Below are 24,334 nucleotides of genomic sequence, written 5' to 3' on the forward strand. Positions count from 1 at the left end.
CACCAGGACCCCCTTGGGCCCCGCCCTGATCTGATAGAAGGTGAGGTTGGCGTAGGTGTAGTAGCCCACGTAGGGCGCGGGGTTGGGCGTTGGGTTCAGCTGCTTCTCGGCCTCTCGGAAGGCCGTTTCCAGGGCAGGAATGAGGAGGCCGTAGGTCTTGGAGACAAGGTCTTCTCCTTGGGGTCTGGGCCCGGCCATCAGCACAATGAAGCTCAGGCGGAGTTTGGGCACCAGGGAGAAGGTGGCGGAATATCCGTCCAAGTCCCCGTCCTTCCGGACGATGTCGTAGCCAAACTGCTCATTGACCTCCCAGGGGGTGCCCGTCTTGTTGGCAAAGTAGCTGTGGGCACATTGGAAGAGGGGCGTCAGCATGGTCTTCAGGGTGTCGGCCTCCAGGAGGCGCCGATGGTACGTTCCCAGCAGCACCATCGCCAGTTTCGCCATGTCGGCCGCCGTGGAATACATCTGCCCCGAGGGGCGGTACCACCCGAGGTCGTACAATGGGGCCACTTGCCCGCTGCCGTAGACCCCGACCGCCATTTGGGACAAGATGGGGGGCGTGATGTCAAATCCGGTGTCCTCCATGGCCAGCCTGTCCAGAATGTTCTCCGACACCCACCGCTGGTAGTTTCCTTCCGCCGAGTGTTCTGCCAGGACGTGCGCCAACAGGGAGAATGCCAGGTTGCTATAGTGGCACCTACAGTCCAACCAAACAGGAAGTCAGAATAATAAGTGCCCAAAAGTGCCCAACTTTCCTTCAGCCTCCATCGCAATCTCCCCAACGTTATCCCCCCTGCCCAATGGTGTCCCTGGTATTGGCCACCAAGCTGCCCAGCCATAAAGCCCCAATCAATCCCAACTGCCCAGCCATAAAGCCCCAATCCATCCCAACTGCCCAGCCATAAAGCCCCAATCAATCCCAACTGCCCAGCCATAAAGCCCCAATCAATCCCAACTGCCCAGCCATAAAGCCCCAATCCCAACTGCCCAGCCATAAAGCCCCAATCCCAACTGCCCAGCCATAAAGCCCCAATCCCAACTGCCCAGCCATAAAGCCCCAATCCATCCCAACTGCCCAGCCATAAAGCCCCAATCCCAACTGCCCAGCCATAAAGCCCCAATCCCAACTGCCCAGCCATAAAGCCCCAATCCCAACTGCCCAGCCATAAAGCCCCAATCCCAACTGCCCAGCCATAAAGCCCCAATCCCAACTGCCCAGCCATAAAGCCCCATTCAATCCCAACTGCCCAGCCATAAAGCCCCAATCCCAACTGCCCAGCCATAAAGCCCCAATCCCAACTGCCCAGCCATAAAGCCCCAATCCCAACTGCCCAGCCATAAAGCCCCAATCCCAACTGCCTAGCCATAAAGCCCCAATCCCAACTGCCCAGCCATAAAGCTTCAATCCCAACTGCCCAGCCATAAAGCCCCAATCCCAACTGCCCAGCCATAAAGCCCCAATCCCAACTGCCCAGCCATAAAACCCCAATCCCAACTGCCCAGCCATAAAGCCCCAATCCCAACTGCCCAGCCATAAAGCCCCAATCAATCCCAACCTACTTGGTACCAGGGTCGGCCACCAAGACGTCGTCCCGGAGCAGCTCCAGCGCCTCCTCGGTGCTCCCCTTCCATAGGAGGTTGGTGGAGCGCAGTCGCCTCGGGAGACCTGGAAAGGAAAGTTCCCAGTGAATGAGCCCCAAAACCTACAGACACAGGGCAGGGGAGGGGCTTGTGGGTGAGGCAGGGACTTGTGGGTGAGGCAGGGGAGGGGAAGGGGAGGGGCTTGTGGGTGAGGCAGGGGAGGGGCAGGGGAGGGGCTTGTGGGTGAGGCAGGGACTTGTGGGTGAGGCAGGGGAGGGGAAGGGGAGGGGCTTGTGGGTGAGGCAGGGGAGGGGCAGGGGAGGGGCTTGTGGGTGAGGCAGGGACTTGTGGGTGAGGCAGGGGAGGGGAAGGGGAGGGGCTTGTGGGTGAGGCAGGGGAGGGGCAGGGGAGGGGCTTGTGGGTGGGGCAGGGGAGGGACTTGTGGGTGAGGCAGGGGAGGGGCAGGGGAGGGACTTGTGAGTGGGGCAGGGGAGGGGCTTGTGGGTGGGGCAGGGGAGGGACTTGTGGGTGAGGCAGGGGAGGGGCAGGGGAGGGACTTGTGAGTGGGGCAGGGGAGGGGCTTGTGGGTGGGGCAGGGGAGGGACTTGTGGGTGAGGCAGGGGAGGGGCTTGTGGGTGGGGCAGGGGAGGGACTTGTGGGTGAGGCAGGGGAGGGGCAGGGGAGGGACTTGTGAGTGGGGCAGGGGAGGGGCTTGTGGGTGGGGCAGGGGAGGGACTTGTGGGTGAGGCAGGGGAGGGGCAGGGGAGGGACTTGTGAGTGGGGCAGTTTGTGGGGAGCCTGACGTCCTATAGGTTCTTGATGGCAAATAGAGTGGGGTTACGGGGGCAGATCCCCCTCTGTAGCAATAGGGTGGGTAGCGATTACTGGGCAGAGGCTCCTCCCATACTCACTGTTGGCCAATCACAGCCCCAGAAGAACTGAGTTTAGGGGGGCAAGTCCCCCATAAGCAGCTCCATGATGCCCCAGGTGAGAGGCTTGGCAGGGGCAGTGCCAGGGCAGGAGGGGGGCACCAGTTGCCCCCACATGATGTATCTGCCTCCATGCGGAGGCTTATGGGACTGGCTACAAACTATGGGGGGAAGGGCACCCCCAACCCAATAGCCAATCACAGCCCTTATTTTCTCCTGCTTGTGTGGATCCCCAACTTTTTACATCTAAATGTGACTCATGTTTGGAAAAGGTTGGGGGTCCCTGGTCTGGGCCTTGGCACAGCCCAATCATCACCTGAGTGTCCAACTCACACTCACCTGAGGGCTGACTCACTAGGCTATACTCACACTCACCTGAGAGCTGACTCACTAGGCTATACTCACACTCACCTGAGAGCTGACTCACTAGGCCATACTCACACTCACCTGAGGGCTGACTCACTAGGCTATACTCACACTCACCTGAGAGCTGACTCACTAGGCTATACTCACACTCACCTGAGAGCTGACTCACTAGGCTATACTAACACTCACCTGAGAGCTGACTCACTAGGCCATACTCACACTCACCTGAGGGCTGACTCACTAGGCTATACTAACACTCACCTGAGGGCTGACTCACTAGACCATACTCACACTCACCTGAGGGCTGACTCACTAGGCTACACTCACCTGAGAGCTGACTCGCCATCCTGCGCAGAGTTACAGGGGAGGGCCGGGCGGTCGGGGCCCCTTTCTCAGACAGGGCCATCCCATCTCCTGAGTGTCTGTGCCCGGGGGTTCGGCCCGGTGCCAGGGGGTTCCTGATGGAGAAGTTGCCCACGTAGCGCCCCAGGGGGTCGTCCAGCGAAGCGACGTCTCCATCTTCCCACAGTTTGTACAGCATGAGGGTGGGGAAGAGCTTGGAGAGGCTGGCGATGCTGCGGGGCAAATCCCTGGTTATGCCCCAACTGCCCCAACTGCCCCAAAGCGCAGATTAACCAGTACATTCCCTGTGCCCCCCCCCCAGAGAGACAGATAGAGTGCAAGCTCTGCTGGCTGCAGTGAATCGGTGGCTGCGGATCCGCCCCCCCAGGGAATATACACACGGTACAGTCAGGGGGTATCTCAGGGGCCCCCCAGGGAATATACAGACAGGGGGTATCTCAGGGGCCCCCCAGGGAATATACAGACAGGGGGTATCTCAGGGGCCCCCCAGGGAATATACAGACAGGGGGGTATCTCAGGGGCCCCCCAGGGAATATACAGACAGGGGGTATCTCAGGGGCCCCCCAGGGAATATACAGACAGGGGGTATCTCAGGGGCCCCCCAGGGAATATACAGACAGGGGGTATCTCAGGGGCCCCCCAGGGAATATACAGACAGGGGGTATCTCAGGGGCCCCCCAGGGAATATACAGACAGGGGGTATCTCAGGGGCCCCCCAGGGAATATACAGACAGGGGGTATCTCAGGGGCCCCCCAGGGAATATACAGACAGGGGGTATCTCAGGGGCCCCCCAGGGAATATACAGACAGGGGGTATCTCAGGGGGGCGGTACTTACCGATACACCGTGTACTCATTGGGCGCCGGGGAGGTCGGGTCGGATCCGTTCCTCCTGCCGAAGTTCCCGGTCCATAGAACCGTGTCGTTATAGGTAACAATGGCGGAAACGGCCGGCAGCCCCGGGTCCCGAACTGTATGGCGCAGGAATTTGTCCACCTTGTGGGGGGGGGGGGGCAAGAGAATATTATGTATAATCCGTCTGTGCCCCCATTCCTTCCCCTTACCCCCCTGCCCCCCTAACTGCCCCTCAGTGCCCCCCATTCCTTCCCCTTACCCCCTGCCCCCTCACTGACCCTCTGTGCCCCCCATTCCTTCCCCTTACCCCCCTAACTGCCCCTCTGTGCCCCCCATTCCTTCCCCTTACCCCCCTAACTGCCCCTCTGTGCCCCCCATTCCTTCCCCTTACCCCCCTAACTGCCCCTCAGTGCCCCCCATTCCTTCCCCTTACCCCCTGCCCCCTCACTGACCCTCTGTGCCCCCCATTCCTTCCCCTTACCCCCTGCCCCCTCACTGACCCTCTGTGCCCCCCATTCCTTCCCCTTACCCCCCTAACTGCCCCTCTGTGCCCCCATTCCTTCCCCTTACCCCCCTGCCCCCCTAACTGCCCCTCTGTGCCCCCATTCCTTCCCCTTACCCCCCTGCCCCCCTAACTGCCCCTCTGTGCCCCCCATTCCTTCCCCTTACCCCCCTGCCCCCCTCACTGCCCCTCTGTGCCCCCCATTCCTTCCCCTTACCTCCCTGCCCCCCTCACTGTCCCTCTGTGCCCCCCATTCCTTCCCCTTACCCCCCTAACTGCCCCTCTGTGCCCCCCATTCCTTCCCCTTACCCCCCCTGCCCCCCTAACTGCCCCTCTGTGCCCCCATTCCTTCCCCTTACCCCCCTGCCCCTCTCACTGCCCCTCTGTGCCCCTGATTCCTTCCCCTTACCTCCCTGCCCCCCTAACTGCCCCTCTGTGCCCCCATTCCTTCCCCTTACCCCCTGCCCCCCTCACTGACCCTCTGTGCCCCCATTCCTTCTCCTTACCCCCCTGCCCACTCACTGACCCTCTTTGCCCCCATTCCTTCCCCTTACCCCCTGCCCCCCTAACTGCCCTTCTGTGCCCCCGATTCCTTCCCCTTACCCCCTGCCCCCCTAACTGCCCCTCTGTGCCCCCATTCCTTCCCCTTACCTCCCTGCCCCCCTCACTGACCCTCTGTGCCCCCGATTCCTTCCCCTTACCCCCCTGCCCCCTCACTGCCCCTCTGTGCCCCCATTCCTTCCCCTTACCTCCCTGCCCCCCTCACTGACCCTCTGTGCCCCCCATTCCTTCCCCTTACCCCCCTGCCCCCCTCACTGACCCTCTGTGCCCCCCATTCCTTCCCCTTACCCCCTGCCCCCTCACTGCCCCTCTGTGCCCCCATTCCTTCCCCTTACCCCCCTGCCCCCCTCACTGACCCTCTGTGCCCCCATTCCTTCCCCTTACCTCCCTGCCCCCCTCACTGACCCTCTGTGCCCCCCCATTCCTTCCCCTTACCCCCCTGCCCCCTCACTGCCCCTCTGTTCCCCCATTCCTTCTCCTTACCCCCCTGCCCCCTCACTGCCCCTCTGTGCCCCCATTCCTTCCCCATACCCCCTGCCCCCTCACTGCCCCTCTGTGCCCCCATTCCTTCCCCTTACCCCCTGCCCCCCTCACTGACCCTCTGTGCCCCCATTCCTTCTCCTTACCCCCCTGCCCACTCACTGACCCTCTTTGCCCCCATTCCTTCCCCTTACCCCCTGCCCCCCTAACTGCCCCTCTGTGCCCCCGATTCCTTCCCCTTACCTCCCTGCCCCCCTAACTGCCCCTCTGTGCCCCCATTCCTTCCCCTTACCTCCCTGCCCCCCTCACTGACCCTCTGTGCCCCCGATTCCTTCCCCTTACCCCCCTGCCCCCCTAACTGCCCCTCTGTGCCCCCATTCCTTCCCCTTACCTCCCTGCCCCCCTCACTGACCCTCTGTGCCCCCCATTCCTTCCCCTTACCCCCCTGCCCCCCTCACTGCCCCTCTGTTCCCCCATTCCTTCTCCTTACCCCCCTGCCCCCCTCACTGCCCCTCTGTTCCCCCATTCCTTCTCCTTACCCCCCTGCCCCCCTCACTGACCCTCTGTGCCCCCTATTCCTTCTCCTTACCCCCCTGCCCCCCTCACTGCCCCTCTGTGCCCCCATTCCTTCCCCATACCCCCTGCCCCCTAACTGCCCCTCTGTGCCCCCCATTCCTTCCCCTTACCCCCCTGCCCCCCTCACTGCCCCTCTGTTCCCCCATTCCTTCTCCTTACCCCCCTGCCCCCCTCACTGCCCCTCTGTTCCCCCATTCCTTCTCCTTACCCCCTGCCCCCCTCACTGACCCTCTGTGCCCCCCATTCCTTCTCCTTACCCCCCTGCCCCCCTCACTGCCCCTCTGTTCCCCCATTCCTTCTCCTTACCCCCCTGCCCCCCTCACTGACCCTCTGTGCCCCCTATTCCTTCTCCTTACCCCCCTGCCCCCCTCACTGCCCCTCTGTGCCCCCATTCCTTCCCCATACCCCCTGCCCCCTAACTGCCCCTCTGTGCCCCCCATTCCTTCCCCTTACCCCCCTGCCCCCCTCACTGCCCCTCTGTGCCCCCCATTCCTTCTCCTTACCCCCCTGCCCACCCACTGCCCCTCTGTGCCCCCCATTTCTTCTACTTACCCCCCTGCCCCCTCACTGACCCATTTGTACCCCCATACCTTCTCCTTACCCCCCCATTGCCATGGCGATGCCACCTCACCTTATCCAGTGCTTCTTTCAGTACAGGGATTGGGTGCTCCAGTGGCACTGGGTCTGGGTACCGCGGGCACATTGGCTCCGCCTCCACAACTGCCTCCCTCACCGAGGAACCTGAAACAGGGCACAAATGGTCTGGGCATTAGGGGAGGTTGGCATAATTGGTTGAAACGGTGGGCATGATTCTCTCCCTAATGTGGGGCACCTTTCTCTGCTCCCCTTTAATATAAAAATGCCCCCCAAAGGTGTTACTGCACCGCACCCACATACTGGCACATACTGGCACATACAGGCACATACTGGCACCCACTGGCACATACTGGCACATACTGGCACATACTGGCACATACTGGCACCCACTGGCACATACTGGCACATACTGGCACCCACTGGCACATACTGGCACATACTGGCACATACAGGCACATACTGGCACCCACTGGCACATACTGGCACATACTGGCACATACAGGCACATACTGGCACATACTGGCACCCACTGGCACATACTGGCACATACTGGCACCCACTGGCACATACTGGCACATACTGGCACATACAGGCACATACTGGCACATACTGGCACATACTGGCACATACCGGCACATACCGGCACATAATGGCACATACAGGCACATACCGGCACATACAGGCACATACCGGCACCCACTGGCACATACTGGCACATACTGGCACCCACTGGCACATACTGGCACATACTGGCACATACAGGCACATACCGGCACATACCGGCACATACAGGCACATACTGGCACATACCGGCACATACCGGCACATACCGGCACATAATGGCACATACAGGCACATACCGGCACATACCGGCACATAATGGCACATACAGGCACATACCGGCACCCACTGGCACATACTGGCACATACTGGCACCCACTGGCACATACTGGCACATACTGGCACATACAGGCACATACCGGCACATACCGGCACATACAGGCACATACTGGCACATACTGGCACATACTGGCACATACCGGCACATACCGGCACATACCGGCACATAATGGCACATACAGGCACATACCGGCACATACAGGCACATACCGGCACCCACTGGCACATACTGGCACATACTGGCACCCACTGGCACATACTGGCACATACTGGCACATACAGGCACATACCGGCACATACCGGCACATACAGGCACATACTGGCACATACCGGCACATACCGGCACATACCGGCACATAATGGCACATACAGGCACATACCGGCACATACAGGCACATACCGGCACATACCGGCACATACCGGCACATACAGGCACATACTGGCACATACAGGCACATACTGGCACATACAGGCACATACTGGCACATACCGGCACATACAGGCACATACTGGCACATACTGGCACATACTGGCACATACCGGCACCCACTGGCACATACCGGCACATACAGGCACATACAGGCACATACCGGCACATACCGGCACATACCGGCACATACCGGCACATACTGGCACATACTGGCACATACTGGCACATACAGGCACATACCGGCACATACCGGCACATACCGGCACATACTGGCACATACTGGCACATACTGGCACATACCGGCACCCACTGGCACATACCGGCACATACAGGCACATACAGGCACATACTGGCACATACCGGCACATACCGGCACATACTGGCACATACTGGCACATACTGGCACATACTGGCACCCACTGGCACATACTGGCACATACTGGCACATACTGGCACATACTGGCACATACAGGCACAAACAGGCACATACTGGCACCCACTGGCACATACTGGCACATACTGGCACATACTGGCACATACAGGCACATACTGGCACCCACTGGCACATACTGGCACCCACTGGCACATACTGGCACATACTGGCACCCACTGGCACATACTGGCACATACTGGCACATACAGGCACATACTGGCACATACTGGCACATACCGGCACATACAGGCACATACTGGCACATACTGGCACATACTGGCACATACCGGCACATACCGGCACATAATGGCACATACAGGCACATACAGGCACATACTGGCACATACCGGCACATACCGGCACATACCGGCACATAATGGCACATACAGGCACATACAGGCACATACTGGCACATACTGGCACATACCGGCACATACCGGCACATACCGGCACATACTGGCACATACTGGCACATACCGGCACATACCGGCACCCACTGGCACATACCGGCACATACCGGCACATACCGGCACATACTGGCACATACCGGCACATACCGGCACATACCGGCACATACTGGCACCCACTGGCACATACTGGCACATACTGGCACATACTGGCACCCACTGGCACATACCGGCACATACTGGCACATACTGGCACATACTGGCACCCACTGGCACATACTGGCACATACTGGCACCCACTGGCACATACTGGCACATACTGGCACATACTGGCACCCACTGGCACATACTGGCACATACTGGCACATACCGGCACATACTGGCACATACCGGCACCCGTGCCATGAAACAAGGGCAGTGATGGGTCTGTGCCCCACGTAGATAAGGAACCCGCAGATGCCCAGGGAGGGGGTGGGGCTGTCTCTCTCGTCCAATCAGATCTGCTCATTGGGGCACCCAGCACACCTGTGCCACAGGGGTAAGTGCAATGTTATTGCCCCTGCAATGTTCTGCCCCAATGGAGCCACATTGGCAGCACTAGGGGGCGCAGCTGGTGCATAATGGGGCAGTACCCGCAGGTTCTGGAGTCGGTACCTACCGGGCTCTCTCTTGGGCAGCCTGTATTGCCAGATAAAGCAGCCGGTCATTGTCATGGAAACAAACAGGAGCAGAACCAGCGCCAGGTGGGTCCATTTCATCTCCATCAGCGACACCCTGCCCAAGCTCCGCCCTCTGGGAGGCTGCAGGGAGAGGAAAGTGAGGCATTCTGGGAGAAGTCTTGTCATTATTCTGCACTCATCCAACCCACTGGGGCCACTCATTGGTTGCTATGGGCCAGCGTGTTAGTAACAGAGTCTCTGGGCAGGCGGGGCTTGTACCAAGTAGTCTCACAAGTTACATATGTAATGTTAATTAGCCGCCTCCCACCCATTAGAAATACTCGTTAATTATGTCTCCATACTGACCCAAGGGCCCCGGTAACACGAACTGATTGGCTGACCTTTAGCATCTGACACAGAAACAAAATGCACTTTATGTGCCGCCCCCTAGTGGCACAAAGGGGTGTCACAGGGAGACCTGGTTATATTAAAGGGAAAGTATCCCCCCCTTATTGTTATTGTTACACACAGAGCTGATAGGAACCCCGATACCCTGTCTCTGTGATAGGAACCCCAATACTGTGTCTGTGTGATGGGAACCCCGATACTGTGTGTGTGTGATAGGAACCCCGATACCCTGTCTGTGTGATAGGAACCCCGATACCCTGTCTGTGTGATAGGAACCCCGATACCCTGTCTGTGTGATAGGAACCCCGATACTGTGTCTGTGTGATAGGAACCCCGATACCCTGTCTGTGTGATAGGAACCCCGATACTGTGTGTGTGTGATAGGAACCCCGATACCCTGTCTGTGTGATAGGAACCCCGATACTGTGTGTGTGTGATAGGAACCCCCGATACTGTGTCTGTGTGATAGGAACCCCGATACTGTGTGTGTGTGATAGGAACCCCGATACTGTGTGTGTGTGATAGGAACCCCGATACTGTGTGTGTGTGATGGGAACCCCGATACCCTGTCTGTGTGATAGGAACCCCGATACTGTGTCTGTGTGATAGGAACCCCGATACTGTGTCTGTGTGATAGGAACCCCGATACTGTGTCTGTGTGATAGGAACCCCGATACCCTGTCTGTGTGATAGGAACCCCGATACTGTGTCTGTGTGATAGGAACCCCGATACCCTGTCTGTGTGATAGGAACCCCGATACTGTGTCTGTGTGATAGGAACCCCGATACTGTGTGTGTGTGATAGGAACCCCGATACCCTGTCTGTGTGATAGGAACCCCGATACTGTGTCTGTGTGATAGGAACCCCGATACCCTGTCTGTGTGATAGGAACCCCGATACTGTGTGTGTGTGATAGGAACCCGATACTGTGTGTGTGTGATAGGAACCCCGATACCCTGTCTGTGTGATAGGAACCCCGATACTGTGTCTGTGTGATAGGAACCCCGATACCCTGTCTGTGTGATAGGAACCCCGATACTGTGTGTGTGTGATAGGAACCCCGATACCCTGTCTGTGTGATAGGAACCCCGATACTGTGTGTGTGTGATAGGAACCCCCGATACTGTGTCTGTGTGATAGGAACCCCGATACTGTGTGTGTGTGATAGGAACCCCGATACTGTGTGTGTGTGATAGGAACCCCGATACTGTGTGTGTGTGATGGGAACCCCGATACCCTGTCTGTGTGATAGGAACCCCGATACTGTGTCTGTGTGATAGGAACCCGATACTGTGTGTGTGTGATAGGAACCCCGATACTGTGTGTGTGTGATAGGAACCCCGATACTGTGTCTGTGTGATAGGAACCCCGATACTGTGTCTGTGTGATAGGAACCCCGATACCCTGTCTGTGTGATAGGAACCCCGATACTGTGTCTGTGTGATAGGAACCCCGATACCCTGTCTGTGTGATAGGAACCCCGATACTGTGTCTGTGTGATAGGAACCCCGATACTGTGTGTGTGTGATAGGAACCCCGATACCCTGTCTGTGTGATAGGAACCCCGATACTGTGTCTGTGTGATAGGAACCCCGATACTGTGTCTGTGTGATAGGAACCCCGATACTGTGTGTGTGTGATAGGAACCCCGATACTGTGTCTGTGTGATAGGAACCCCGATACTGTGTCTGTGTGATAGGAACCCCGATACCCTGTCTGTGTGATAGGAACCCCGATACTGTGTCTGTGTGATAGGAACCCCGATACCCTGTCTGTGTGATAGGAACCCCGATACTGTGTGTGTGTGTGATGGGAACCCCGATACCCTGTCTGTGTGATAGGAACCCCGATACCCTGTCTGTGTGATAGGAACCCCGATACCCTGTCTGTGTGATAGGAACCCCGATACTGTGTCTGTGTGATAGGAACCCCGATACTGTGTGTGTGTGATAGGAACCCCGATACTGTGTCTGTGTGATAGGAACCCCGATACTGTGTCTGTGTGATAGGAACCCCGATACTGTGTCTGTGTGATAGGAACCCCGATACTGTGTGTGTGTGATAGGAACCCCGATACTGTGTCTGTGTGATAGGAACCCCGATACTGTGTCTGTGTGATAGGAACCCCGATACCGTGTCTGTGTGATAGGAACCCCGATACCGTGTCTGTGTGATAGGAACCCCGATACTGTGTGTGTGTGATAGGAACCCCGATACTGTGTGTGTGTGATAGGAACCCCGATACTGTGTGTGTGTGATAGGAACCCCGATACTGTGTGTGTGATAGGAACCCCGATAGTGTGTGTGTGTGATAGGAACCCCGATACTGTGTCTGTGTGATAGGAACCCCGATACCCTGTCTGTGTGATAGGAACCCCGATACCCTGTCTGTGTGATAGGAACCCCGATACCCTGTCTGTGTGATAGGAACCCCGATACCCTGTCTGTGTGATAGGAACCCCGATACTGTCTCTGTGTGATAGGAACCCCCGATACTGTGTCTGTGTGATAGGAACCCCGATACTGTGTCTGTGTGATAGGAACCCCAATACCCTGTCTGTGTGATAGGAACCCCGATACTGTGTCTGTGTGATAGGAACCCCGATACCCTGTCTGTGTGATAGGAACCCCGATACTGTGTCTGTGTGATAGGAACCCCGATACTGTGTCTGTGTGATAGGAACCCCAATACCCTGTCTGTGTGATAGGAACCCCGATACTGTGTCTGTGTGATAGGAACCCCGATACTGTGTGTGTGTGATAGGAACCCCGATACTGTGTCTGTGTGATAGGAACCCCGATACTGTGTGTGATAGGAACCCCGATACTGTGTCTGTGTGATAGGAACCCCGATACTGTGTCTGTGTGATAGGAACCCCGATACTGTGTCTGTGTGATAGGAACCCCAATACCCTGTCTGTGTGATAGGAACCCCGATACTGTGTGTGTGTGATAGGAACCCCAATACCCTGTCTGTGTGATAGGAACCCCGATACCCTGTCTGTGTGATAGGAACCCTGATACTGTGTCTGTGTGATAGGAACCCCGATACTGTGTCTGTGTGATATTAAAGGGGAAATATCCCTCCCCTGTGTGATAGGAACCCCGATACTGTGTCTGTGTGATAGTAAAGGGGAAATATCCCTCCCCTGTGTGATAGGAACCCCGATACTGTGTCTGTGTGATAGTAAAGGGGAAATATCCCTCCCCTGTGTGATAGGAACCCCGACACTGTGTCTGTGTGATATTAAAGGGGAAATATCCCTCCCCTGTGTGATAGGAACCCCGATAATGTGTCTGTGTGATATTAAAGGGGAAATATCCCTCCCCTGTGTGATAGGAACCCCGATACTGTGTCTGTGTGATATTAAAGGGGAAATATCCCTCCCCTGTGTGATAGGAACCCCGATACTGTGTCTGTGTGATATTAAAGGGGAAATATCCCTCCCCTGTGGGACATGGGCTCAGTCAGTTAGTTGGGGGGGTAAGTAGATATAAATATAAAGGTATTATTACCTGGATCAGCCCCCCATCCATTCCTGGGCCACCGGCTCTGGTTGCTATGGGGACCTGCAGGGGCCAACTAATCTGAAATGTATTAGACAGAATGTCAGCTCCATAGTCAAGTCGACAGATCAAGAGATTACAGGGGATTCTGGGATTAACAGCATCTCCGGGGGATTATCTGCCCCCCCCTGTGTATTTATAAACCAACATTACTATGTACCCTGCTATTAATAGCTTTGTAATACTGTGAGTAACTGTACCTACACCTACCCCTTACTAACTGTGTAACTATATACTGTGAGTAACTGTACCTACACCTACCCCTTACTAGCTGTGTAACTATATACTGTGAGTAACTGTACCTACACCTACCCCTTACTAACTGTGTAACTATATACTGTGAGTAACTGTACCTACACCTACCCCTTACTAACTGTGTAACTATATACTGTGAGTAACTGTACCTACACCTACCCCTTACTAACTGTGTAACTATATACTGTGAGTAACTGTACCTACACCTACCCCTTACTAACTGTGTAACTATATACTGTGAGTAACTGTACCTACACCTACCCCTTACTAACTGTGTAACTATATACTGTGAGTAACTGTACCTACACCTACCCCTTACTAACTTTGTAACTATATACTGTGAGTAACTGTACCTACACCTACCCCTTACTAACTGTGTAACTATATACTGTGAGTAACTGTACCTACACCTACCCCTTACTAACTGTGTAACTATATACTGTGAGTAACTGTACCTACACCTACCCCTTACTAACTGTGTAACTATATACTGTGAGTAACTGTACCTACACCTACCCCTTACTAACTGTGTAACTATATACTGTGAGTAACTGTACCTACACCTACCCCTTACTAACTGTGTAACTATATACTGTGAGTAACTGTACCTACACCTACCCCTTACTAACTGTGTAACTATATACTGTGAGTAACTGTACCTACACCTACCCCTTACTAACTGTGTAACTATATACTGTGAGTAACTGTACCTACACCTACCCCTTACTAACTGTGTAACTATATACTGTGAGTAACTGTACCTACACCTACCCCTTACTAACTTTGTAACTATATACTGTGAGTAACTGTACCTACACCTACCCCTTACTAACTGTGTAACTATATACTGTGAGTAACTGTACCTACACCTACCACTTACAAACTGAGTAACTATATACTGTGAGTAACTGTACCTACACCTACCCCTTACTAACTGTGTTCTATATACTGTGTTTAACTGTACCTACACATACCCCTTACTAACTGTGTAACTATATACTGTAACTGTACCAACACCTACCCCTTACTAACTGAGTAACTATACACTGTAACTGTACCTACACCTACCCCTTACTAACTGTGTAACTATATACTGTGAGTAACTGTACAAACACCTACACCTTACTAACTGTGTAACTATATACTGTGAGTAACTTTACTTACAGCTACCTCTAACTGTATAACCTGCTGCTAGTAATTGTTTACTGTGAGTAACTATACGTACACCTATGTCTAACTGTATAACTCTAACACCTACCTCTAACTGAATGGAAAACTCTTAGTAACTATATGGAAAACTCTTAGTAACTATATGGAAAACTCTTGTTAGTAACTATATGGAAAACTCTTGTTAGTAACTATATGGAAAACTCCTAGTAACTATATGGGAAACTATTAGTAACTATATGGAAGACTCTTGTTAGTAACTATATGGAAAACTACTAGTAACTATATGGGGAAACTATTAGTAACTATATGGAAAACTCTTAGTAACTATATGAAAAACTCTTAGTAACAATATTGAAAACTCTTGTTAGTAACTATATGGAAAACTCTTAGTAAGTACATGGAAAACTATTAGTAACTATATGAAAAACTCTTAGTAACTATAAGGAAAAACTCCTCTTAGTAATTATATGCAAAACTCCCAGTAACTATACGTAAAACTCTTGTTAGTAACTATACGTAAAACTCTTGTTAGTAACTATACGTAAAACTCTTGTTAGTAACTATATGGAAAACTCTTGTTAGTAACTATATGGAAAACTCTTGTTAGTAACTATATGGAAAACTCTTAGTAACTAGACGGAAAACTCTTGTTAGTAACTATATGGAATACTCTTGTTAGTAACTATATGGAAAAGTGTTAGTAAATATATGGAAAACTCTTCTTAGTAACTATATGGAAAACTCTTAGTAACAATATTGAAAACTCTTGTTAGTAACTATATTGAAAACTCTTAGAAACTATATGGAAAACTCTTACTATCTATATGGAAAACTCTTAGTAACTACATGAAAAACTCTTAACAATATGGAAAACTACTAGTAACTATATAGAAAACGTTTAGTAACTATATGGAAAACTCTTGTTAGTAATTATATGGAAAACTCTTGTTAGTAACTATATGGAAAACTCCTAGTAACTATATGGAAAACTCTTGTTAGTAACTATATGGAAAACTCTTAGTAACTATATGGAAAACTCTTGTTAGTAACTATATGCAAAACTCTTAGTAACTATATGCAAAACTCTTGTTAGTAACTATATGGAAAACTCCTAGTAACTATATGGGAAACTATTAGTAACTATATGGAAAACTCTTGTTAGTAACTACTAGTAACTATATGGGGAAAACTATTAGTAACTATATGATAAACTCTAAGTAACAATATTGAAAACTCTTGTTAGTAACTATATGGAAAACTCTTAGTAAGTATATGGAAAACTATTAGTAACTATATAGAAAACTCTTAGTAACTATATGCAAAACTCTTGTTAGTAACTATATGGGAAATCTCCTAGTAACTATATGGGAAACTCTTAGTAACTATATGGAAAACTGTTGTTAGTAACAATATGGAAAACTACTAGTAACTATATGGGAAAACTCTTAGTAACTATTTGGAAAACTCTTAGTAACTATATGGAAAACTCTTGTTAGTAACTATATGGAAAACTCTTGTTAGTAACTATATTGAAAACTCTTGTTAGTAACTATATGGAAAACTCTTGTTAGTAACTATATGGGAAACTATTAGTAACTATACGGAAAACTCTTAGTAAGTATATGGAAAACTATTAGTAACTATATAAAAAACTCTTAGTAACTATATGGAAAACTCTTAGTAACTATATGGAAAAGTCTTGTTAGTAACTATATGGAAAACTCTTCTTAGTAACTATATGGAAAACTCTTAGTAACTATACGGAAAACTCTTGTTAGTAACTATATGGAAAACTCTTGTTAGTAACTATATGGAAAACTCCTAGTAACTATATGGGAAACTATTAGTAAGTATATGGAAAACTATTAGTAACTATATAAAAAACTCTTAGTAACTATAAGGAAAAACTCCTCTTAGTAATTATATGCAAAACTCCTAGTAACTATACATAAACCTCTTGTTAGTAACTATACGTAAAACTCTTGTTAGTAACTATATGGGAGAACTCTTAGTAACTATATGGAAAACTCTTAGTAACTATATGGAAAAGTCTTGTTAGTAACTATATGGAAAACTCTTCTTAGTAACTATATGGAAAACTCTTGTTAGTAACTATATCGAAAACTCCTAGTAACTATATGGGAAACTATTAGTAAGTATATAAAAAACTCTTAGTAACTATAAGGAAAAACTCCTCTTAGTAATTATATGCAAAACTCCTAGTAACTATACATAAAACTCTTGTTAGTAACTATACGTAAAACTCTTGTTAGTAACTATATGGAAAACTCTTGTTAGTAACTATATGGAAAACTCTTAGTAACTATACGGAAAACTCTTGTTAGTAACTATATGGAATACTCTTGTTAGTAACTATACGTAAAACTCTTGTTAGTAACTATATGGAAAACTCTTGTTAGTAACTATATGGAAAACTCTTAGTAACTATACGGAAAACTCTTGTTAGTAACTATATGGAATACTCTTGTTAGTAACTATATGGAATACTCTTGTTAGTAACTATATGGAATACTCTTGTTAGTAACTATATGGAAAAGTGTTAGTAAATATATGGAAAACTCTTGTTAGTAACTATATTGAAAACTCTTAGAAACTAAATGGAAAACTCCAAGTAACTATATGGAAAACTCTTACTATCTATATGGAAAACTCTTAGTAACTACATGAAAAACTCTTGTTAGTAACTATATTGAAAACTCTTAGTAACTAAATGGAAAACTCTAAGTAACTATATGGAAAACTCTTACTATCTATATGGAAAACTCTTAGTAACTACATGAAAAACTCTTAGTAATTATGTGGAAAACTCTTGTTAGTAACTATATGGAAAACTCTTGTTAGTAACTATATGGAAAACTCTTATTAACAATATTGTAAACTCTTGTTAGTAACTATATGGAAAACTCTTGTTAGTAACTATATAGAAAACTCTTGTTAGTAACTATATGGAAAACTCTTAGTAACTATATGGAAAAGTCTTGTTAGTAACTATATGGAAAAGTCTTAGTAACAATATTGAAAACTCTTTTTAGTAACTATATGGAAAACTAATAGTAATTATATGGAAGACTCTTATTAACAATATTGTAAACTCTTATTAGTAACTATATGAAAAACTCTTAGTAACTATATGGAAAATTCTTGTTAGTAACTATATGGAAAACTCTTATTAACTATATGGAAAACTCTTAGTAACTGTATGGAAAACTCTTATTAACTATATGGAAAACTCTTAGTAACTATATGGAAAATTCTTGTTAGTAACTATATGGAAAACTCTTATTAACTATATGGAAAACTCTTGTTTGTAACTATATGGAAAACTCTTATTAACTATATGGAAAACTCTTGTTTGTAACTATATGGAAAACTCTTATTAACTATATGGAAAACTCTTAGTAACTATATGGAAAATTCTTGTTAGTAACTATATGGAAAACTCTTATTAACTATATGGAAAACTCTTGTTTGTAACTATATGGAAAACTCTTATTAACTATATGGAAAACTCTTAGTAACTATATGGAAAACTCTTATTAACTATATGGAAAACTCTTATTAACTATATGGAAAACTCTTGTTAGTAACTATATGGAAAAGTCTTGTTAGTAACTATATGGAAAACTCTTAGTAACAATATTGAAAACTCTTGTTAGTAACTATATTGAAAACTCTTAGAAACTAAATGGAAAACTCCAAGTAACTATATGGAAAACTCTTACTATCTATATGGAAAACTCTTAGTAACTACATGAAAAACTCTTGTTAGTAACTATATTGAAAACTCTTAGTAACTAAATGGAAAACTCTAAGTAACTATATGGAAAACTCTTACTATCTATATGGAAAACTCTTAGTAACTACATGAAAAACTCTTAGTAATTATGTGGAAAACTCTTGTTAGTAACTATATGGAAAACTCTTATTAACAATATTGTAAACTCTTGTTAGTAACTATATGGAAAACTCTTGTTAGTAACTATATGGAAAACTCTTGTTAGTAACTATATAGAAAACTCTTGTTAGTAACTATATGGAAAACTCTTAGTAACTATATGGAAAAGTCTTGTTAGTAACTATATGGAAAACTCTTCTTAGTAACTATATGGAAAACTCTTGTTAGTAACTATATCGAAAACTCCTAGTAACTATATGGGAAACTATTAGTAAGTATATAAAAAACTCTTAGTAACTATAAGGAAAAACTCCTCTTAGTAATTATATGCAAAACTCCTAGTAACTATACATAAAACTCTTGTTAGTAACTATACGTAAAACTCTTGTTAGTAACTATATGGAAAACTCTTGTTAGTAACTATATGGAAAACTCTTAGTAACTATACGGAAAACTCTTGTTAGTAACTATATGGAATACTCTTGTTAGTAACTATACGTAAAACTCTTGTTAGTAACTATATGGAAAACTCTTGTTAGTAACTATATGGAAAACTCTTAGTAACTATACGGAAAACTCTTGTTAGTAACTATATGGAATACTCTTGTTAGTAACTATATGGAATACTCTTGTTAGTAACTATATGGAATACTCTTGTTAGTAACTATATGGAAAAGTGTTAGTAAATATATGGAAAACTCTTGTTAGTAACTATATTGAAAACTCTTAGAAACTAAATGGAAAACTCCAAGTAACTATATGGAAAACTCTTACTATCTATATGGAAAACTCTTAGTAACTACATGAAAAACTCTTGTTAGTAACTATATTGAAAACTCTTAGTAACTAAATGGAAAACTCTAAGTAACTATATGGAAAACTCTTACTATCTATATGGAAAACTCTTAGTAACTACATGAAAAACTCTTAGTAATTATGTGGAAAACTCTTGTTAGTAACTATATGGAAAACTCTTGTTAGTAACTATATGGAAAACTCTTATTAACAATATTGTAAACTCTTGTTAGTAACTATATGGAAAACTCTTGTTAGTAACTATATAGAAAACTCTTGTTAGTAACTATATGGAAAACTCTTAGTAACTATATGGAAAAGTCTTGTTAGTAACTATATGGAAAAGTCTTAGTAACAATATTGAAAACTCTTTTTAGTAACTATATGGAAAACTAATAGTAATTATATGGAAGACTCTTATTAACAATATTGTAAACTCTTATTAGTAACTATATGAAAAACTCTTAGTAACTATATGGAAAATTCTTGTTAGTAACTATATGGAAAACTCTTATTAACTATATGGAAAACTCTTAGTAACTGTATGGAAAACTCTTATTAACTATATGGAAAACTCTTAGTAACTATATGGAAAATTCTTGTTAGTAACTATATGGAAAACTCTTATTAACTATATGGAAAACTCTTGTTTGTAACTATATGGAAAACTCTTATTAACTATATGGAAAACTCTTGTTTGTAACTATATGGAAAACTCTTATTAACTATATGGAAAACTCTTAGTAACTATATGGAAAATTCTTGTTAGTAACTATATGGAAAACTCTTATTAACTATATGGAAAACTCTTGTTTGTAACTATATGGAAAACTCTTATTAACTATATGGAAAACTCTTAGTAACTATATGGAAAACTCTTATTAACTATATGGAAAACTCTTATTAACTATATGGAAAACTCTTGTTAGTAACTATATGGAAAAGTCTTGTTAGTAACTATATGGAAAACTCTTAGTAACAATATTGAAAACTCTTGTTAGTAACTATATTGAAAACTCTTAGAAACTAAATGGAAAACTCCAAGTAACTATATGGAAAACTCTTACTATCTATATGGAAAACTCTTAGTAACTACATGAAAAACTCTTGTTAGTAACTATATTGAAAACTCTTAGTAACTAAATGGAAAACTCTAAGTAACTATATGGAAAACTCTTACTATCTATATGGAAAACTCTTAGTAACTACATGAAAAACTCTTAGTAATTATGTGGAAAACTCTTGTTAGTAACTATATGGAAAACTCTTATTAACAATATTGTAAACTCTTGTTAGTAACTATATGGAAAACTCTTGTTAGTAACTATATGGAAAACTCTTGTTAGTAACTATATAGAAAACTCTTGTTAGTAACTATATGGAAAACTCTTAGTAACTATATGGAAAAGTCTTGTTAGTAACTATATGGAAAAGTCTTAGTAACAATATTGAAAACTCTTTTTAGTAACTATATGGAAAACTAATAGTAATTATATGGAAGACTCTTATTAACAATATTGTAAACTCTTATTAGTAACTATATGAAAAACTCTTAGTAACTATATGGAAAATTCTTGTTAGTAACTATATGGAAAACTCTTATTAACTATATGGAAAACTCTTAGTAACTGTATGGAAAACTCTTATTAACTATATGGAAAACTCTTGTTAGTAACTATATGGAAAAGTCTTGTTAGTAACTATATGGAAAACTCTTAGTAACTATATTGAAAACTCTTAGAAACTAAATGGAAAACTCCAAGTAACTATATGGAAAACTCTTACTATCTATATGGAAAACTCTTAGTAACTACATGAAAAACTCTTGTTAGTAACTATATTGAAAACTCTTAGTAACTAAATGGAAAACTCTAAGTAACTATATGGAAAACTCTTACTATCTATATGGAAAACTCTTAGTAACTACATGAAAAACTCTTAGTAATTATGTGGAAAACTCTTGTTAGTAACTATATGGAAAACTCTTATTAACAATATCGTAAACTCTTGTTAGTAACTATATGGAAAACTCTTGTTAGTAACTATATGGAAAACTCTTAGTAACTATATGGGAAACTCTTGTTAGTAACTATATGGAAAACTCTTAGTAACTATATGGTGCACTGTTAGAATCTATATGGCGCACTATTAGTAACTATGTGGTGCACTGTTAGTAACTATGTGGCACACTGTTAGTAATTAAATGATGCACTGTTAGTAACTATGTGGCACACTGTTAGTAAATATATTACACACTGTTAGTAATTAGATGGCAGACAGTTAGTAAGTAGATGGCAGACTGTTAGTAAGTAGATGGCAGACTGTTAGTAAGTAGATGGTAGACTGTTAGTAAGTACATGGCAGACAGTTAGTAAATACATGGCAGACAGATAGTAAGTACATGGCAGACAGTTAGTGAGTAGATGGCAGACAGTTAGTAAGTAGATGGCAGACAGTTAGTGAGTAGATGGCAGACAGTTAGTAAGTAGATGGCAGACAGGTAGTGAGTAGACTGCAGACAGTTAGTGAGTAGATGGCAGACAGTTATTGAGTAGATGGCAGACAGGTAGTAAGTAGATGGCAGACAGGTAGTAAGTAGATGGCAGACTGTTAGTAAGTAGATGGCAGACAGTTAGTGAGTAGATGGCAGACAGTTAGTAAGTAGATGGCAGACAGTTAGTGAGTAGATGGCAGACAGTTAGAAAGTCGATGGCAGACAGTTAGTAAGTAGATGGCAGACAGGTAGTGAGTAGACTGCAGACAGTTAGTGAGTAGATGGCAGACAGTTATTGAGTAGATGGCAGACAGTTAGTGAGTAGATGGCAGACAGGTAGTAAGTAGATGGCAGAAAGGTAGTAGGTAGATGGCAGACAGGTAGTAAGTAGATGGCAGAAAGGTAGTAAGTAGATGGCAGACAGTTATTGAGTAGATGGCAGACAGGTAGTAAGTAGATGGCAGACAGGTAGTAAGTAGATGGCAGACAGGTAGTAAATACATGGCAGACAGTTAGTAAGTACATGGCAGACTGTTAGTAAGTAGATGGCAGACAGTTAGTGAGTAGATGGCAGACAGTTAGTGAGTAGATGGTAAACAGTTAGTGAGTAGATGATAGACAGTTAGTGAGTAGATGGCAGACAGGTAGTAAGTAGATGGCAGAAAGGTAGTAAGTAGATGGCAGAAAGGTAGTAAGTAGATGGCAGACAGTTATTGAGTAGATGGCAGACAGTTAGTAAGTAGATGGCAGACAGGTAGTAAATACATGGCAGACAGTTAGTAAGTACATGGCAGACTGTTAGTAAGTAGATGGCAGACAGTTAGTGAGTAGATGGCAGACAGTTAGTGAGTAGATGGTAGACAGTTAGTGAGTAGATGATAGACAGTTAGTGAGTAGATGGCAGACAGTTAGTGAGTAGATGGCAGACAGTTAGTGAGTAGATGGTAGACAGTTAGTGAGTAGATGATAGACAGTTAGTGAGTAGATGGCAGACAGTTAGTGAGTAGATGATAGACAGTTAGTGAGTAGATGGCAGACAGTTAGTGAGTAGATGGCAGACAGTTAGTGAGTAGATGGTAGACAGTTAGTGAGTAGATGATAGACAGTTAGTGAGTAGATGGCAGACAGGTAGTGAGTAGATAGCAGACAGTTAGTGAGTAGATGGCAGACAGTTAGTGAGTAGATGGCAGACAGTTAGTGAGTAGATGGCAGACAGTTAGTGAGTAGATGGCAGACAGTTAGTAAGTAGATGGCAGACAGTTAGTGAGTAGATGGCAGACAGTTAGTGAGTAGATGGCAGACAGTTAGTAAGTAGATGGCAGACAGTTAGTGAGTAGATGGCAGACAGTTAGTGAGTAGATGGCAGACAGTTAGTGAGTAGATGGCAGACAGTTAGTAAGTATAAGGAATACTCACACGTTACACACTCGCCCGGGTAGGAGACATAGAGACGACAGTAGTGAATCCCCGGGGCCCAATGTTCTGCTATTGGTTCCAGGAGGCTCCGTTGGATTCTGTGTCCGGTCCAAGGGGGGGGGGGGGGGTTGTTTTCAGGGCTCCGTTCCCAGCAGAATCCACATCTAATGGGTTTTCCTGGTTCCAAGGAATTTCCTATGGGGAAGAGAGAGACAATCAAGGTATTTGCCCCATTGTGGGAGCTACCGGGGCATCAGCGTCGGGGCAGTTGTACTAATGGGCATCTCAGTGTGACTCCCACCCTCTCCCTGCGAGACCCCACCCCCCGGGGGATTTGGACAGAAATCACATGATCTGCAGGGAACAGACATAAGCTCTGGGGGGGGGGGGAGGGGAGAGAGTCATTCTGGGGGGGGAAGTCATTCTGTGGGGGAGCTGGGAGTCATTTTGGGGGGGGGTGGGAGTCATTCTGGGGGGGCTGGGAGTCATTCTGGGGGGGGCTGGGAGTCATTCTGTGGGGGGGTGGGAGTCATTCTGGGGGGAGCTGGGAGTCATTCTGGGGGGAGCTGGGAGTCATTCTGGGGGGGGTGGGAGTCATTTTGGGGGGGGGTGGGAGTCATTCTGGGGGGGCTGGGAGTCATTCTGGGGGGGGCTGGGAGTCATTCTGTGGGGGG

At 46.7% G+C, this 24,334-nt stretch overlaps 1 protein-coding gene across 1 annotated transcript in view; it reads right to left on the minus strand.

Moving 5' to 3' along the window:
• Positions 1–23,950, minus strand: part of lactbl1 (lactamase beta like 1) — a 24,939-nt gene extending 989 nt beyond the window's left edge. Inside the window, exons 1-8 of the mRNA XM_031902651.1 lie at positions 23,661–23,950; positions 13,564–13,635; positions 9,638–9,779; positions 6,844–6,953; positions 4,077–4,234; positions 3,204–3,451; positions 1,561–1,666; positions 1–697 (exon numbers count right to left, since the gene is read on the minus strand). The exon at positions 1–697 is cut by the window's left edge and continues 989 nt beyond it. Coding sequence (XP_031758511.1) covers positions 1–697; positions 1,561–1,666; positions 3,204–3,451; positions 4,077–4,234; positions 6,844–6,953; positions 9,638–9,779; positions 13,564–13,584 — 1,482 coding nt within the window. The 5' untranslated portion in view covers positions 13,585–13,635; positions 23,661–23,950. The remainder of the gene's footprint in view (positions 698–1,560; positions 1,667–3,203; positions 3,452–4,076; positions 4,235–6,843; positions 6,954–9,637; positions 9,780–13,563; positions 13,636–23,660) is intronic.
• Between the last annotated feature and the right edge of the window lie 384 nt (positions 23,951–24,334).

The sequence above is a fragment of the Xenopus tropicalis genome, chromosome 5, assembly GCF_000004195.4.
Source record: "Xenopus tropicalis strain Nigerian chromosome 5, UCB_Xtro_10.0, whole genome shotgun sequence".
NCBI classification, from domain to species: Eukaryota; Metazoa; Chordata; class Amphibia; order Anura; family Pipidae; genus Xenopus; species Xenopus tropicalis.